Raw genomic sequence first — 17976 nt, forward strand, 5'->3', positions numbered from 1 at the left:
GTGACTTTACTAAAAAAACCTAAGAATATGAATCCCCACATTCATCAGTGGATTTATATCGTATCGGGTCACTGCGACGTATGTTTTCACGATACGATAATTTCCACGATATGACGATTATCGCGATATCGTTTTCCCCATACGTTACGTAATTGCGTTTTGTATTGCGATCGCGGCCGCCGTGTTGTACTTACCAGTCAGAATAATAAAGATTCGATGGCAAGTTCTTCAACCGCAGTTCACCGAGAATCAGAATTTACATTTCGACTGGAGAAATCCGATGAGCTATGAAGCTCTTTTTCACACGCAAATGTCCAAGATAATATTATCACTACACATACAAAAGTGCTCGAAATGCAAGCTAAATGGAAACCATCAAACCGATCATCACTGACTCCATGTGCTCACCACGAGGTCCACACACACACAACACGTGTGACCAACTATTATCGTAATGAATTGGCAATTACAATTAGATAACACAACTGCGCATCATAGCCAGAACACTGAAACCGACACCCATCCCCCCTTGGCTCCCTGTTCTGACGAACATTCTTGCAACCAAATATCCGCAGAGATTTGCAAACTGAAAGGGAGTTCGCACGTTGTGTTGCCAACTACAATCACCACCAAGACCTCACCAACGTCCCTCGCCGCCACCAGCTAAAGTCCCGATGCCCCCTTTCTGGGATGGATGGCGCTGCAGTCACCATACCCTAGAATGTCACCTAGATGCGGAGGAACGCCGGGCGACGAACAAAGAGTGGAAACAACGCGCACGACCGGAATAACAAACACCTCCAATCGAGACCCAAACATCATCGCGACTCCTGACTTTGAAATTCCTCCTCCTCCTCGACGACACCGGAGTTACCATCAACTGCATCAGAACATCAATAGGCCAATGCGCACATCTCGAACTTCAATGTAAAATTAAAGACCCATAACAGGAGTGCGATTGTGTCCGTGCAACCCAAATTATGGCCCATATAGTTAAACCCACAGTAAGTCTGCGCTCCTTCAATGGAGGAATCACAAAACTACACACACTTTCCACTCCTGAAGCGCCCTTTCGTCGTGGCGAGCAGATCTCGACATTGGCAATTAGCTCCTGAACCACATTGCTTCCATTCGCAACAATAGAAACAGAATGGAAATAATAAAATAATTAAAATTAAACATTATAAAAATAATAGTGAGAATTATTTTATTATGTTTTATTTTTATTATTTTATTATTTCCATTCTACGTGACTTTACCGAAAGAACCAAGAAGATGAATCCCTGCAGTCACGAAAGCTTTAAATCGAAATAAAAACATAGTTAATTGGCCGATTAAGCTAAATAATTGGCTAACGGGCCAGTGAATGATTGTTGATTGCTCAAGCGGTGATTGTTGATTGACCAGCAAGTGATTGGTGATTGAACCACCATCAGGTGGAGTGGAGGTCTAAGTGGAGGGAATAACAGGTTTGGTTCACTTGCCGAACAAAGCCAGACTTGTGTGCGCTGTTTGCAGCAATCGTCCTGCCATACTCTGGAACCAAACCGGGTGAGTTGTTTGTTTTGTACGGGTACACACGTGTGTTCTGCAGTGTTCACATACGCCGCAGTACAATTGCAATACCTGTCAACCCATACGGGTTATTCTCATATTCTTCTACAGGGAAAATTAGTTTTCAGGTCCATACGGTGTACAGCCGTTTCAATAGGGGCAAACTTTGTTTTGACTGTTTGTGTTTCTCCCTTGTGATGGGATTTGGTAGGATGAACTTTGCGATTTGGAAGGGCACGGGGTGACCAATATGGTCTGAATTTGTCTGTAATAAGGTAGGGCACTGATATGGGGTTTGACAGCTATACAATTGTAACTTTATAGGTCCTCAATCCGGGCTTCATTTAGGACTGTATACAGTATTCTGGAATGTTGCTTAGGCTGGCCTAAGCAGTGGCGTTAAGGCACGGCCACTATATGTGCAAGGTCCGTCTATCCATAACCATACCTATTATCACTGCCTACTTGTTACAGACCAATGCAGACCTCATTGGTCACCCCGTGCTCTTGATAAATCTCAACGTTCAACCTACAAAGTCCCACCACACAAGGGAGAAACACAAATTGACAAAAACGAATGTTTGGCTCTTATCGAAACGGCTGCACGCCGTGTGGACTCTGTGAATACTCAACGTTCCCTGTACAAGAATTACGGGGTAAACCGTACGGATCGACACGTTATGCGTAATCCTTCACGTGCCGTGCTCGTTTAAAAGGCGTCCTGGCCAGGGCACAAACATCGGGCGAGGTGAAATGGGGGCGACGGCCTGCATCGAGCAGTGGATCGATCACGGCTGATGATGATGGTTGCGTATAAAGACACTTGACCACTTCACTTGTTCTGTCGACATTTAAGCCACGAAGCTGCTGCTGCTGCCGCTGCTTGCTAGAGGTCGCCTTTTGAGTCGGGAATGTTGACCCAAGTCCAGTGCAAGGTGGTCCAGATGTCTTGTGACCCCCCCCCTTCCAATTAATTGACCCCCCCTAACATTTTTCCTTCTTTCCATGTTACTTTCTCTATTTAAATAAAGTTTACTTTTAACGCTTTTTTTTTAGAATTCAACGGTGGTCACAAGATGTCTAGGAGCACCCCCGTACAGTACTAGCTACTGTACAACTATCCATAATAATTGATTTAAAATATTACCCCCCCCCCCCATCATATTGATTAGTTTTAATTAGGATAAAATAAGAGATTGATGTGGTTGATGTGCCAGCGTAATAAGTGGGAATCGACGTTCCCCGGGACCGTCTTAAGCCGAAATGGAAGCAACTTCTTGTCCGTGGTTAGCAATGTTCACCTCCTTGTAATCAGTAACAACAACAACACAACCACCACGATTGCAACACCACTACAAAGCAATGTCCTTCACTACATTCGCAGAGTTTGAGGGTGCGGCGGGGGGGGGCACTTTCGCCGAGAAGACGTCACCAGTGTTGCCCGGGTCGCCACACATTTGAAACCATCGCGATGATGATGATTGTGATGGTGGTGGTGGTGGTCGTGGGGCGGTGTTTTCACATTTGTCTATTGTTATGGCCCATCGGGGCCTTTGCAATTTGAAGAACTCACAAACTGCTCGCAGAGAGAGGCGAGCTGATGCGCACACAACGCTTACCTGTCCCAAAACCCAGAGCCGGCCCAGCCACTAAGCGACCCTTGCAATTGCAAAGGGCCCCGTGGCCAGCAGAGGGCCCCCTAGAGTCACTGCTAGCTAGTGGGTGAAACAAATCATACATCAAAGGGGCCTCCGACCAAATTTTGCTTAGGGCCCCCAAAGGTCTAGGGCCGGTTCTGCCAAAACCCCTTCTATCAGCAGCGCCCTACCCCATTACAGACCAATTCGGACCTTTATTAGTCACCCCGTGCCCCTTTATAAATCACGACGTTCATCCTACAAAGTCCCATCGCAAGGCGAGAAAGACAAACAAATAGACACGCATTTTTAAAAAAAAATCAAATTTCCCTGTACAAGAATACGGTTAAACCGTCTGGGTTGACACGGTATGGGCACGTCTAACTTCTACATCATGCGTGTGTCCAGTTAAGGCGCACGCTTTTCAACCAAACCAACCCAACCAAATCTTCTACTACAGTCACGAAAGCTTTAAATCGAAATTTAACCGCCACTACGGGGTGGGATTCCATAAAACTTTAAGATCCTTCAACAAGCTCCGTGATAAGAAGGCTCAGCGAATCGAGTCTCTCACCTTTCTGAAGAGATGCCGCGACTCTAAGGTAATACCAATCCTCTTGATATGCAAATTATTTTGTCAAGGCGCTCGTCTTCCCCCTCCAACCCAGCTTAAAAATACTCTCCAAGCTTGGTGGGTGTTTAATTATTCACCTGAGGACGGCTGCTTGCGTTGCGGCCGAAACGTCGTGAGAATGATATTATTTAATTATGTTTTATTTTTAAATCCTTTATATTAAGTTCACTTGCTTGCTTGCGCGCTTACGATCGTGCAAATCTTTCGGTCGTTTTTTAACCCACTTCCCGTGATCCAATCAAGCTGACATTTTGCACACAGACTCGCTGTGCGTGACCATTTATTTTCGTAAATATTTTTTTTCCATAACTTTACACTTTTAGGTAAAAAAAGTTATATTTGATTACCAATTGCTTAATGGTGGCAGGCAATCATCTGACCCATAGGTGGCAGCCATCTCAAGCCAGAGGACGCGAGGACTCTATAGTGAAAAACTTTGTTTTTACGGGTTAATGTTTTATTATTTTATTATTTCCCTTCTACGTGACTTTACCGAAAGAACCAAGAAGACAAATCCTCTACCCCATGGCTTCCCGACGGAGAACCAAGACCTCGGGCGGGGCCCGTAAGTCGGGCGGTGGCGGCAGCGTGAGCCGAGGAGGTGGCGTGAGAGGGGCCGCCCAGGCGCGCGTCTCCCTGGGGCCCGCGGGAGAGGGCCTGGACCCCGCGGACCGGCGGGACAAGCTGGAGGTCTTCCTGCAGGACTTCGACAGGGAAGGTGCGGGGGGGTTGTTTGGCAGCCGTGGTTCTGTGGTGGGGGGGGGGGGCAGCCGTGGTTTTGTGGCTTGGTGATGGGGGGGGGGGCAGCCGTGGTTCTGTGGCTTGGTGATGGGGGGGGGGGTTTGGCAGCCGTGGTTCCATGGCTTGGTGATGGGGGGGGGGGTTTGGCAGCCGTGGTTCCATGGCTTGGTGATGGGGGGGGGGGGGGTTTGGCAGCCGTGGTTCCATGGCTTGGTGATGGGGGGGGGGGGTTTGGCAGCCGTGGTTCCATGGCTTGGTGATGGGGGGGGGGGTTTGGCAGCCGTGGTTCCATGGCTTGGTGATGGGGTGGGGGGGGGTTTGGCAGCCGTGGTTCCATGGCTTGGTGATGGGGGGGGGGGGGTTTGGCAGCCGTGGTTCCATGGCTTGGTGATGGGGGGGGGGTTTGGCAGCCGTGGTTCCATGGCTTGGTGATGGGGGGGGGTTTGGCAGCCGTGGTTCCATGGCTTGGTGATGGGGGGGGGGGTTTGGCAGTCGTGGTTCCATGGCTTGGTGATGGGGGTGGGGGTTTGGCAGCCGTGGTTCCATGGCTTGGTGATGGGGGGGGGGGGTTTGGCAGCCGTGGTTCCATGGCTTGGTGATGGGGGGGGGGGGTTGGCAGCCGTGGTTCCATGGCTTGGTGATGGGGGGGGGGGGGTTTGGCAGCCGTGGTTCCATGGCTTGGTGATGGGGGGGGGGGTGGGTTTGGCAGTCGTGGTTCCATGGCTTGGTGATGGGGGGGGTGGCAGCCGTGGTTCCATGGCTTGGTGATGGGGGGGGGGGGAGTTTGGCAGCCTACGTGTATATATCGTGGTATCGCGATATCTCGGCAACGCTAATATGTATAGTCTACACATGGAGTACATATGCAGTGAGTTCAACAGAGTCGCAGACGTATACTTGGAGGCAACACATTTATTTAACTACAAACACATCGGGTAACTTCCCATTAACAGAACAACCTATGGTGGTAACCACTAGGCTAACTACTACGTAACTAGTGTAGTTTTTTGGGGTTAGATCGTGTGTATATATATACACAAATGTGTCGTTAAACCTGCCACCACCCGACACAGCCAATTAGTAATGATCGTCATGTAAACGGAACGTGGCACATCCAGTATAGAACTCGCCGTGGCTGCGGCTACGCCTCACCTATTGTATTATCTCGATTATAAGACTCAATATTTTTCTCTCCTCGCTTGGATCTTTAAAAAGGAACGTTGCGGGTGTTGTGTATGTATGTCCTGTCGGTGTGGTGAACTTCTTTCGCACCGTGCGTGGCCGAGCGTGCTCATTGGAGGTGCGGTGGGAAGGACAACAAACGAAAAGCCAGATTAGAAGCTTTCGTGACTGCAAGGATTCATATTCTTAGGTTATTTCGGTAAAGTCACGTAGGTAAAAAATTATAATTAATAAAAGTAAAATAAAAAATAAAATAAAAATCCTCTCACTTGATACAGCTATCGTGATGTGACGGTCCCACCTGAAGACGGACGCTTGTGTTGCCTCCGAAACGTCGTGATTTTTATTTAATTTTTATTTTACTTTTATTAATTTTAATTTTTTACCTACGTGACTTTACCGACAAAACCTAAAAATATGAAAACGAAAAGCCGTGCGTAATAAATCAGTTTCCAATGTAGATTTATAATGCGCTAGGAGTGACTGTGAGTGGACATTGAATCCACATGGTGACCGATGTGGACTGCCTCCTTACCACCACTGATGAATAATGGGCCAAAGTTGCATCCCCCAGGTGGGAATTTTAAGTTGCCAAAAGTTACCCAGAAACACGTGTCCCCCGTCACGTGTCTGAGATAAATGGGTGCTGACCATGCTTTGTAACAATGGGAGTGAAGTGCGGTGCAGTGGTCGTAGCACATTGCGTCGAGTTCAAATCGCGGCCACGGCTCCCATCAGTGGCAAGTGGTATCTCAACTGGTCTTAGCAGAGGTGTGGACTCGAGTCATGCGACTTGGACTCGAGTCAGACTCGAGTCATGATTTTGATGACTTCAGACTCGACTTGGACTTGCCTCATCTTTGACTCGACTTGACTCGGGACTCGAGAGCAAAGACTTGAGACTTACTTGTGACTTGCATAACAATGACTTTGTCCCACCTCTGGGTCTTAGCCCCCCCCCAACCCTGCACTGACCAGCTTGGTGAAGTATGGTTAAATAACCCCCACAACCGACACAGAATCAGAAGCCTTGGTTCAGCAGTGGATTGACGAAGTGCTTTATTATTGTTATATAACAATTAATTTCTCGACGAGGCAAGCGTATTGTTAAACGTGTAACTGGCGATTCGATGAATTGTTAAGATTGATTTTCGTGTCTTGTTTTACGGTCTCATTCGTACAGTTGTATTCGTTCCATGAGCACAAATGTAACATTACCATACTGGTCAATTTCGAACATAATTCGTAACTAATATTACTTACCCCTCCCCCACACTTTTACCGGGGTCGTGCACCGCCCTTTTTAACAAATTCACTGCTGGGCGAAGGTCCCCCCCCCCCCATCCCTTCAATGGAGAAGGTTATTTTACCGTCCCACTGGTCCATGCGGGTTGGTGAAAGCGGGGCGCATAGACGTGGGAGCGTAATACAGCACAACAATGGGGTTCCGCTGCGCTGCCAACTGCTTGCGAACCACGTGGCCCACGTCGCGACGAAACCTTTCGCATGACGAAATATTGTGGTGGTGGGGGTGGGGGTTGTTTTTTGTGTGGCTCATTTGTGAGTCCACGTAGTGTATCTCGAGCGACCTCTACCGCTGGTGGCTGGTTTGCTCTGGATTCTTGCAGAGCCGTCAAAGCGGTCGGTAAACTAACTCCAGGTCACAATTCTGCGGCGTGCGATAGGCGGACTACAACCATGGCCGAGTTTAATCGCAGCCCAGGCGTGCACTGCTAAGGGGCCGTCCATAAATGACGTCACGTACCGGGGGGGGGGTCGGACATTTGTGACGGGGGGGGGGGGTGAGAAATGTGACGTCACAGCAAATGCGCAATTTTAAATAAATATAGAATTGTTATAACAACACTAATTGTTAAAACAACACTCCTACAACATCCGAGTGCAGCGCCACATTAAATACGCACTACAATGACAATAGTTTAAAGCGATTTGAAGCATGTTTTATTTTCAAAATAGAAATATGGTTTGGGGGGGGCAGAGCTTTGTGACGTCATATTTGAGGGGGGGGGTCTGACTTTTTGTGACGCCGTGTGACGAGGGGCGGGGTCAAAAATCGTCCAAAATCGCGTGACGTCATTTATGGACGGCCCCTAATGCAGACGTTGGTGTCGGCTGGGCGGTATGCCCCCCCCTCACCCTGTGTGCCCTCTCCCCGCCACCTTGTGCCCCAACCGCATGTCCGTGCTGCAACACAAAGTGTTGGCGCGGAAGCAGCAGATCCAAACCCTGACTAGCTCCATGCTGGAGGGGCTGAACATGTGCTACTCGCTGCGCATCTCCTCGCTGCCAGCACGTGTGCGTGCCATGAGCCTGCAGGAATATAAAGGTGCGAACTTTGACCCTCCCTTTGTTCTCAAGTTATAGCCATATTTTTGGTTCTTTCGGTAAAGTCACGTAGAATGGAAATAATAACATAATAAAAATAAAACATAATAAAATACAATTCTCACGACGTTTCGGCCACAACGCAAGCAGCCGTCCTCGGGTGAAGACCAGGTCTGTCGGAGACAGCGTCTGAATGAACCATTTAAAGTTATAGCCATTTAAAGCTTTCGTGACTGCAGGGATTCATCTTCTTCGTTTTTTTGGGATGTTGGCTATCAACAACAAGGCAACTCCTATGACTAATTGGGCATGGGACGCAAGCGTAGGATTGATCACCCTGTCGCTGGCCGCCTTTGGGGAGGGTGTATAGTGTGAAAGGCCCAAACACCCTAGGAACCAAAGGTACACTACTGACGATGCGCTCCCCAAATTTCACCAGGCTCGCTGTTCATGAACTCTTGGAAGTGCTTGCACAAAGGATAGTAACATCTCATCCTGTGTTCTTGGAATCGGTAAAGTCACGTAGATGGGGGGGGGGGGGGGAAACATAATAAAAAAACCCTTTATTTTATTTATAAAAAAATAAAAAAACGTTTATTTTATTTTTTTATGTTTCATTATTTTATCATTTCCCATCTACGTGACTTTACCGAAAGAACCAAGAAGTTATAGCGATTTCGATTTAAAGCTTTCGTGACTGCAGGGATTAATCTTCTTGGTTCTTTTGGTAAAGTCACGTAGAAATGGAAATAATAAAATAAAAAAAATAAAACATAATAAAATAATTCTCACGACGTTTCGGCCACGACGTTTCGGCCACAACGCAAGCAGCCGTCCTCAGGTGAAGAACAGGTCTGTCGAGAAGACATGGGAAGACAGACCTGTTCTTCACCTGAGGACGGCTGCCTGCGTTGTTGCCGAAACGTCGTGAGAATTATTTAATTATGTTTTATTTTTATTATTTTATTATTTCCATTCTACGTGACTTTACCGAAAGAACCAAGAAGAAGTTATAGCGAGTTAATGATCTCGGCCTGGTCCGCGAATGACTGCCCCGAAAAACCCCACCAGCACGTGGCACCTGTTCTGCACTCAAATGTGTGGATGTGGTTCAGCTCTGAAGCTGACAAATGTCGGGCTTCTACTATCGTGCGATTGAACATTGTCTGTAGCAGCAGGGGCGAGGTGAGATAGTGCTGCAATCTACTACGCGCAATCAATCAAACTATTTCTATAGCTATATTCAGGCAAAACATGCAATACAGAGTGCTTTATAGGCATGAATAATAAGTGAAATTGTAGGCAAATGAAAATCACATTAACACATTTCAGGCAAAGACTTAATAAAACTAACACTGACAGAATCCTAATTAAAAGCAAGTTTAATAAAAGTTAGTTTTTAGATTTAGTTTAAAAGTGCTTAATGATTCTGAAGCCCTCCGATCCCCTGGCAGGCTGTTCCACAGTCGAGGGACCATACACACCAAAAGCCGCTTCTCCGTAGGTTTTGGTGCTGCCCTTTGGGACGACTAAGACCAGAGTATCTGAGGGATCTTGTTGGTTCATTTCTTAAAAGCATGGAAGACGTATACATGTGCCCAGATCATTCAACGACTTGAAAACCAATAGGAACATTAAAAAAATCAATTCTATGACTGACTGGCAGCCGGTGCAAAGATTGTAAAATGGTTTTCGTCGGTACACGTGCTGCTACATTCTGAATTAGTTGCAGTTTATTTGTTAATTTCTTCGAGAAGAGCATTACAGTAGTCTTGAGTCTGCTGGTGTCTTGAAGGCATGTCAGAAAAAAATAGCTGTGATATCTGCTTCCGCAGGCCATTCTCTCGCTATGCTACGAGAGATCCGAAATAGATTCTTCATCTTGTGGCGTGAAACTGATTGGCCAAATAATTGGGATCAAACTGTGGGGAAAAGTTTAAAGAGAAATTATTACCCATAACACAGGTTTTTTTTGGGTTGGATAACGCAAATGTAAATGTCTCGTTAAACCCGCCACCACCCGACGCAGCCAATTGGTAAGGCTTGTCACGTGAACAGAACATGCCGATTCGTTATTAGTACAGCACACTGGTTATGTTGGAGAGGAAACTCGCAACGTTGACAATTCGAGTACGACGTTTCGCCAGTAATTTCAACCAGCATCATCAGGCGACAGCCAGATTTATATGAATATATAAATTTCGTTGAAATTATTAGCTGAATTAAATGCCTTTTAAATTGTCTGCCTACAGCTATGAGTCTTGGGAATGAGCAATTGGAGCCTCCACTTGAGGTGAGGCCCCTCCCATCTGCATACCAAACTATAAAATATTTTTTATTTTACCAGGTAAGGCTCACTGAGCTATATAGCTCTTCTCTTTTTTTAAACGCAACCTACCACAAATGATAGCTCAACGAAATGTATATCATCCAAATACTCAATGCATAGTAATAGGTTTTTACCCTTTTAACTGGTACAAAAACTGACACCTTTATACAAGGCATGTTTGCAATAACCACAACACAAGCAGTCAAAATGCAAACAAAAAGAAACAACTCTGATAATGATGTGCACTGTCCTTGAAGTTGATTGGTCCACACCCGAGACAGCTTTTCTTAGAGCCTAGTCTCCATTGGTGTTGGACCAGATGACGCCAAAAGGCGTACAACTAAAAAACAGTGCACTATCAGAGTATTGAGAGCTCGGGGTAAGCATTTACACTGAGACATTTCCTTTACCAGTGGCAAAATATAGTAATAGGTTTTTACCCTTGTATAAAGGTGTCAGTTTTTGTACCAGTTGAAAGGGTAAAAACCTATTACTATATTTGCCACTGGTAAAGGAGATGTCTCATAGTGTAAATACTCAATGCATGTTTCTAAATGTGGAGGGAAAAACTGGAGGACCCGGAGAGAAATCTACGCGACCACGGGGAGAACATGCAAACTCCAAATATGCAGGTGTCAGCTTCGGGATGGAACTCGCCAACCTCTTGTACACCAGGCGAGGTAGTTAACATCTCTCCACCGCGGCGCCCCACCCCATGTATGTGGTTGGCTGTTGCGCTGTCGTATTTGCCCCGCGTGTGTGGTTGGTTGTCTTGTGTAATTGAGCAGGAGCTGCTGGAGGCCGATATGGTGCTGGACAAGGCGATGCGGCTAAGGGGAAAACGCGTAGGTGGGTAGGGGCGAGCCCCATGGAGCAATGTTCGCATGGGTCCCTAGGTCTTGGTATATGGTCCCTATGTCTTCGCCTGGGTTCCTAAGGTTTAGCATACAGGTCCTCGCACCTACTACACCGGCTTTCCACATCCTTTCCCGCACATTCTACTCGCATCTGTCTTCCTCCCTACTCCCTCTCGAACCATTCCTACTCCCGTTCTTCGCTGCCTCCAATTCCACAAACCTCCGTAAAAGTCTCATCTGTTCCTTCCTACCTCTCCAATCAACCCATTTTTTTTTTGCTTTTTCTGTCTGACCCTGAAGCCACCGGTGACTTGAGCTGTGTAGATTGTTGTGTGATATCCCCTCGTGTGTTTGCTTTCCCATGCGAAAGCAGTGAAAAGTTCCACCGGTATCTAACCTGCTTCAATCAAGGACATTGATTATTTTATTTGAGGAAGCCATTTACTTTTTACGGGACGGGGGGGGGGGCAGTGGTGTCGTAGTGGTTCGTACACACTGCGCGATTGAACCTGGTGAACCAGAGTTTGATTCCGAGCCCCCGATCCCCTTAACGTGCGTTTTAACGTGCGTTTTAATTAAACAAACCAGGCGGTGTTAAGCTGGAGAAACAAGTGACGGTGCAGGGATCGAACAGAGGAGCGACCGCAGGAGAGGAAACGGAGAAGCTTGCTGCCCAGGAGGGATCCAGTCTGCGCAATAGAGGTTCTTCACGCAAGGTGCCACTGCCCAAAAATCGTAGAAAATTAAAACTAAACATTTTTGTTAAATGTTATGGCCCACTGAGCTATATAGCTCTTCTTCAGAAGCGACCTGGCCACAAATGATGACTCAACTAAGTGGCTTATCGTTGTGTGGAAATTTATAGCAGCCACATATTCAAAAACGCTGTTTTCTAAAAATGTGGAGGGGAAAAACTGGAGTATTCGAAAAATCTACGTGACCCGGTTCTGGTCCTTCCCTAGGTCTGCTTGGCCTGAAATTAGTTCCTCGTGTGATGTGTAAACATCGCCACTAGAGCCATAAAGGCAGCCCGACGTGGTGCCGGCTACCCCACTCCCTCGTGTGCCCTGCCGGCCTTCATAGGTGCTCGCTAAAAGCTATGGTCCCATCGTCTGTTCAAACTGTACGGAGGATCTTTGTCTTTTGTACTTGTTAATGAACTGAATTAAATAAAAGGTAGTGGTGAAGTTACTGCTAATTAATTTCACGCTTAATCATCATTGAGCATCGTTGTGGGTTTGGATTTTTAAAATAAAAACTTAAAGATGTTACTTGCATTCTCCACAATGCTCAATGAGAATTAATTATCGAGCATTGTATCATTTTCCATTTCTAACAGAAATGGTCCTTGCCATTTTAAACATCAAGTTGGTTCACCAGCATAGGTTTAAGCAAACCTGCCTGAGACACTGAATGTCCAAACCGGGTTTAGAGTTTTCTTGTGTTGACCCAACGCTGTTGAAAAGAAGACCCGTGTCGTTGGAGAGACAAATATGGTAATATGTTGTTAATTCATTGTTAAAACTCTTGGTCTTCAACACTGACCAATGGGATGACTAAGGCCCACTATTACTGTTAGTCTCTGCCTCGCCAGCAATGAATGGAATTCCTCTTTTTTTTCTTTCCTGAATCACTCGCAGAATTCCTGTTGCGTCATCATGCGATTAAACGCTGCTCCGCATGGATGCATTGTGCGAACGGAGACAAATCTCTGGTGTAGCCCTTAACACGCTGTTGGGGCAAGTTCGATGAGCGAACACCTAATGAACATGGTAGTGGTATTGGTTATGGTGTGGCCAACACTAAACCTAGGCCGCCTTTGTCTCCCCGGTGCCGATGTTTGCACAATGCCAACAATGTTAATTCTAGATTTGAAGCTTTCGTGACTGCAAGGATTCATACTTTTAGTTTTTTCGGTAAAGTCACGTAGGTAAAAAATGAAATTGAAATTAATATTTCTATTATTACTTTTATTCATTTTAATTGAATTTTTTACCAACTATGTTAGTTGTGGCCGGGAATGGAACTCTCGTCGATCGGTGCATTTGTATTGCAGTGCACCAACCGCTTCGCTACCGGTCCTCCCCCGTCGCGGCGTGTGAGACTTGGTATACACGACTCGGGCACGTGGGATGAGCACCGCTGCACATGATGCGTCGTCTGAATACGTGCGCACATGCAGACGCACGCTTCTTGCGCAATGGAAAAAAAACTGGAAGGAAAATCTTCCACGCGCGTCTGACCCCACTGCCCGAATTTGAAAATGTGCGTGACCTAGTGTTTGATTTCTACCATCCACCCACTACTCATTGTGCTACCATTTAATGAATAGCTCAAGGAAATGTGGTGGAAGGTGTACATGTGCCTATGTGGTGGGCGAGTGTATGTGCGATGTAAGTTGTGTGTGTTGGTCTTTGAAGGGAAAAGTACGTGATGGGGTGTAGATTGGGGGTGTATGTGTGGTTTTTAGGTATATAATGGAATGTGTACTTGTGATGGTGTGTGTGTGTGCATATTAAATGTGTGGTATGTAGATATATAATGCAGTGTGCTGTGTTTATAGAAAGTGTGCAATGGTTTGTATGTGATTGATGTAGAGTGCATCCTGGGTAAGTGATTGGGGGGGGGGTTGTGTGTGGTGTTGTGGCGAGCGGTAGCGTGCTGCGCTACGAACCTGGTTGACCCGTCTTTGATTCCCGCTCCATGGGCAACGCCATTCTTGATGATCTGAAGCGGTCCTGGGCCTCCCTTAGGTCGAGTTATACCTCGTGAGCACCTGGTCCAAGTGTGTACATGTCGCCACTGGGGAGACAAAGGCGGCCGGGTGTGGTGCTGCCCACCCAACCCGTCGCGTGCCGTGCCGGCCTTCGTAGGTGCTCATGAGCAGCACTTCCCCGAACAGTCTGTTAAGGCTAAACGGGAGACCTTTTGTGTGTGTGTGTAATGTGTCTGTGTATGTAGCTGTATAATCGAGTGTGTGGTGTATGTTCTGTGCAGGTATGTGTGTTTGAACCTTTCACACCGTACATAGCCAACAGTGCTATTTGGAGGTGTGTATGTGTGTGTGCACGTGCAGCTCCCCGCTGGCAAAGCGAAGTCCTCTTCTCTGGCCACCAAGCCAAAGAAAGAAAGGTAAACCTCCACACGCGAAAGCCACCACCTCCCGAAGCCCCCGTCACGTGGCGTAGCGGCTCGACCTCCAGCGAAGCGCGCTCCACGAAATGTAGCGACCCAGCGCACTGGCTGGGGGGGAGATCTCTGCCAGGGTGTTGAGTGCACGTGGCCGCATGCCTGCCTGACATTCTGTACGGATGCCAAGTGCTGAGAGCCAACATTCACAAGGCTCATCGCAGGAGCGGACTGTACAAAGAGTTCTTGGTTTACGCTACTTTTATTTGTTCACGTGTTTTTATTGAATTATTACTCGTTCAATGTTGGGGTGGGGGAGAGGGGGAGGGGGGGCTGTGTGTTTCTGCTGTACGTTGCGTGGTGGAGTCTTGGTTGCTCGTGGCGACGGGCAGTCCAAGAGACGTACTGCACGCGGCCGAGCCAAAACCGTCTTGGCTCTCGGCTTGGCCCTGTGGCCTGGGCGCCGAAGGAGATTATGTTGAGAATGTTCACGGGGACGGCCCGCTCTTATGGTCATGCTATATTGATCAGCTACTGCGTGATGGTAGAAAACTTGAAATGCAATTCTTGAGCCAGGGTTTCATTTTCAGCCGTTGTAACATAGCCAATTTGCGTTTCTTTAATCGCATTTCTACGATGGGTGTTTCTACACTTGTAGCGAGTTCAACCGAGTAGCAGATGTAGACTTGGAGGCAACACCTTTATTTATTTCCAACGCACAGGGTAACTTCCCATTAACAGAATAACAACCTATGGTGGTGACCACCAGGCTAGCTACACTAGTTACCACGTGACTAGCTACTACGGACCGGGACCAACAGCTTGGGTCTGTGTCCACGTGTTGGAGACTCATTGAACGGAGAACGTAGACAAAGGTTTCTTCCAGGATGAACAACAACGCCGGTCCCTCACGGGACCCGGCTTATATTCTCTGCAGCGTGACTGGCTCCGCCCTTGGCCACGACCACCTTCCAGAACCCTCGGGATGGATCTGGATCCCAACCACGTGACCACCCCGAGCCCCCACTTGGGGTTCCTTTGTAGACTTAAGTGGTCACGTGTCCTCTCGGGTCAACCAGAGTGCCATGGCCTTTAGTAACCTCATTCCTCGGCCGGCACTCCCACACCCTGTCCTGTAGGGCTGGCACTGCACGCCAAGCGTGGTGCCACCCAGCGCTATCCATCAGCGCTCACCGGGCCCATCTAGGGCAAGTACGACACCCACACCACGTGGTGTCCACGATGTCGTTACAGCACACACCGTGCCTCTCTAGGACCGGCACTGCACAGTGACGTCCCGTGATGTCACTACACACTGATTGGTGACTTGGGCTGAGACCATAAAACCGTGACGGGCAGCTGCCTCGATTTTCTAACCCAGGACTTCAGCGGTGCCAGCTCGGCACTTTGACCTCCGAGCCACCCGGCCAGCTCCCCCATGTGTTGTTACTTTAAGTAAGAAGCCGAGCATTCAAACGTCGAGGATGATGTAGCCATTTTTTTTTTTTATAAACCCAGAAGTGAAAATGTCATTGCCTGACTTCACAAGAAGAGTCTTGGCAGCAAGTTTGGGGGGTGGAGGGGGGTGCAATTCTCCTCCTACACGGGGGCATTCGAATGCCCAATAAACACGGAGCGCATTCCCACACGAAGCTAAGAAGTGGAGCAATCGTGAATGTTCTGCTCTGGCAACGGAGATGTTAAGTTGGATGCTTATAGCTTGGCGCAGCCCTGCAATTTCTTGTTCGTGCCTCCTGCTGGCAGAACGGCCTACACCTCGAGAGAGTTCGAGAGGCATTTGGCCAAATGGTCTACGGCTGGATTAGGTGAGAGTAACCCCCATACTTTAGCCCACTGTGCGCGAGGTGCTAATTGACTCATTTATGGTGCACCCATTCTATTAAGTTGGTGGGGGAAGAGGAGAGGAGATTTAAGAAACCCGCACCATTGTTTAAACTGCCATGCCAAGATGAGACTGAACAGGCAATCTGGATTGCAAGTCAGTCCAGTGGACTAACCATTTCACCGCGCTACAAGGCTTGCATCCCTTTTGTAGCTTGGAAATGGCCTTATTCCATTTTTATAAAATTATGGCTTTTAAATCTGTCGGTGCCTGCAACACAGTTTACTTGCCCTTGATAAATCGGCCTGTCACGCAGTCAGTGTAACACTGCCCCTCTATTGCCGTAAAGCAATACTGCACTTGAACAAATATGCAATGCAAGATGATTCATTGTATCTGTGACCTTAGCTGCAACTTCTATTAACTGTGGGAGCTGTAGGGTCGGAAAACTGTTGTTATCCATGGCCCTATTCGTGTATCTGCATTTTTTTTCACTGATGATAAGTGGAGCTGATTGACACATTCATCCTCTTGTCCGTGATTTTTTTTTACCTTGCGTGTAAGTGTAGTGAAGTCACAAAAGCTCGTATATAATAGCACTGCAGATAATAGGATGTCTGCACATGTAAAAAAATGTAACCCGTAAAAACAAAGTTTTTCACTATAAATCCTTTATATGCGTGGCGGCTAGAGTCCTCTCGTCCTCTGGCTTGAGATGGCTGCCACCTATGGGTCAGATGATTGCCTGCCACCATTAAGCAATTGGTAATTAAATATAAAAAAATGCTCCTAAAAAGTGTAAAATTTTGGAAAAAATTGACGAAAATAAATTGTCACGCACAACGAGTCTGTGTGCAAAATGTCAGCTCGATTGGATCACGGGAAGTGGGTTAAAAAACGACCGAAATATTTGCACGGTCGCAAGCAAGCGAACTTAATATAAAGGATTTAAAAAATGCAGATTATTTTCAATGTTTCCATGCCTTGATTTTCAGAAGCTCCCAGAAAATGGACAGTGGTTGCTCGACTGGGAAATTTAAAAGAGGACTGTCCAGCAAATCGGCCTCATCATTAGGGGTGCGCACACCACCTGCATTTGATCCCAGGTAAAAGTGGGGTGTGTGTGTGTGTGCACGCGCGCGCCCGTGTTATGGAGCATAGGATAATTGTTCATACAAAGCCCCTTGATTCCGGTTTGTTGGGTTTGATTTACAATGAAAAGGGCAGTGGAATGCAGTACAAATCGCTGCTTGGCCTGGGTCCGCTTCTGTCCAAAATGTGCACCTGGTGTGGTGCTAACATTGGAGACCATAATGGATGATGGTTGACACCCAAAAAGCCGGATTAACACACAGGTTTTCGGGGGGTCTCAGCCTGGTTCATTGGCTTTTAAGGCTCCCCCCCCCACCCCCGCCTCTCATAAAATGTAGCATTGTGATAAATCCTATGGGTAATTTTGGAATTAAAACCATAGCATCACTGTGTGTGTTACTAGCACTTATGTGCCAAAAATTATGTTCATTTTAATCCCACCGCCAATTAGCACGGTTGGCTACTTACTGTCCGAAAGAAGTTCTACATAAAAATTCGAACTAAAATAACGAAGGTAAATTAACAACTCTGTTTTTTACACATTGGCCATGGGTGGTAGTGAAACAGTCAAGGGGGGGGGGGGGATTTAATTTACAGAGGGGGCTCCATAAAATGATAACAGCCCCGGGTCC

At 47.2% G+C, this 17976-nt stretch overlaps 1 protein-coding gene and 1 long non-coding RNA gene across 2 annotated transcripts; both read left to right on the forward strand.

Annotated features, from left to right (window-relative positions):
- The first annotated feature begins 4350 nt into the window (after nt 1–4350).
- On the forward strand, nt 4351–11676 carry LOC144936974 (uncharacterized). Its single transcript, XM_078864229.1, has 4 exons — nt 4351–4543; nt 7967–8064; nt 11212–11272; nt 11654–11676. The coding sequence occupies exons 1-4, from the start codon at nt 4351–4353 to the stop codon at nt 11674–11676; spliced, it is 375 nt and encodes a 124-aa protein (XP_078720355.1).
- Nucleotides 11677–11885: 209 nt separating this feature from the next.
- On the forward strand, nt 11886–17287 carry LOC144936724 (uncharacterized). Its single transcript, XR_013637454.1, has 3 exons — nt 11886–11996; nt 14357–14412; nt 17248–17287. It is a non-coding gene; the product is annotated as an uncharacterized LOC144936724 (long non-coding RNA).
- The last annotated feature ends 689 nt before the right edge of the window (nt 17288–17976 follow it).

The sequence above is a fragment of the Lampetra fluviatilis genome, chromosome 17 (assembly GCF_964198595.1).
Source record: "Lampetra fluviatilis chromosome 17, kcLamFluv1.1, whole genome shotgun sequence".
Taxonomy (NCBI): domain Eukaryota; kingdom Metazoa; phylum Chordata; class Hyperoartia; order Petromyzontiformes; family Petromyzontidae; genus Lampetra; species Lampetra fluviatilis.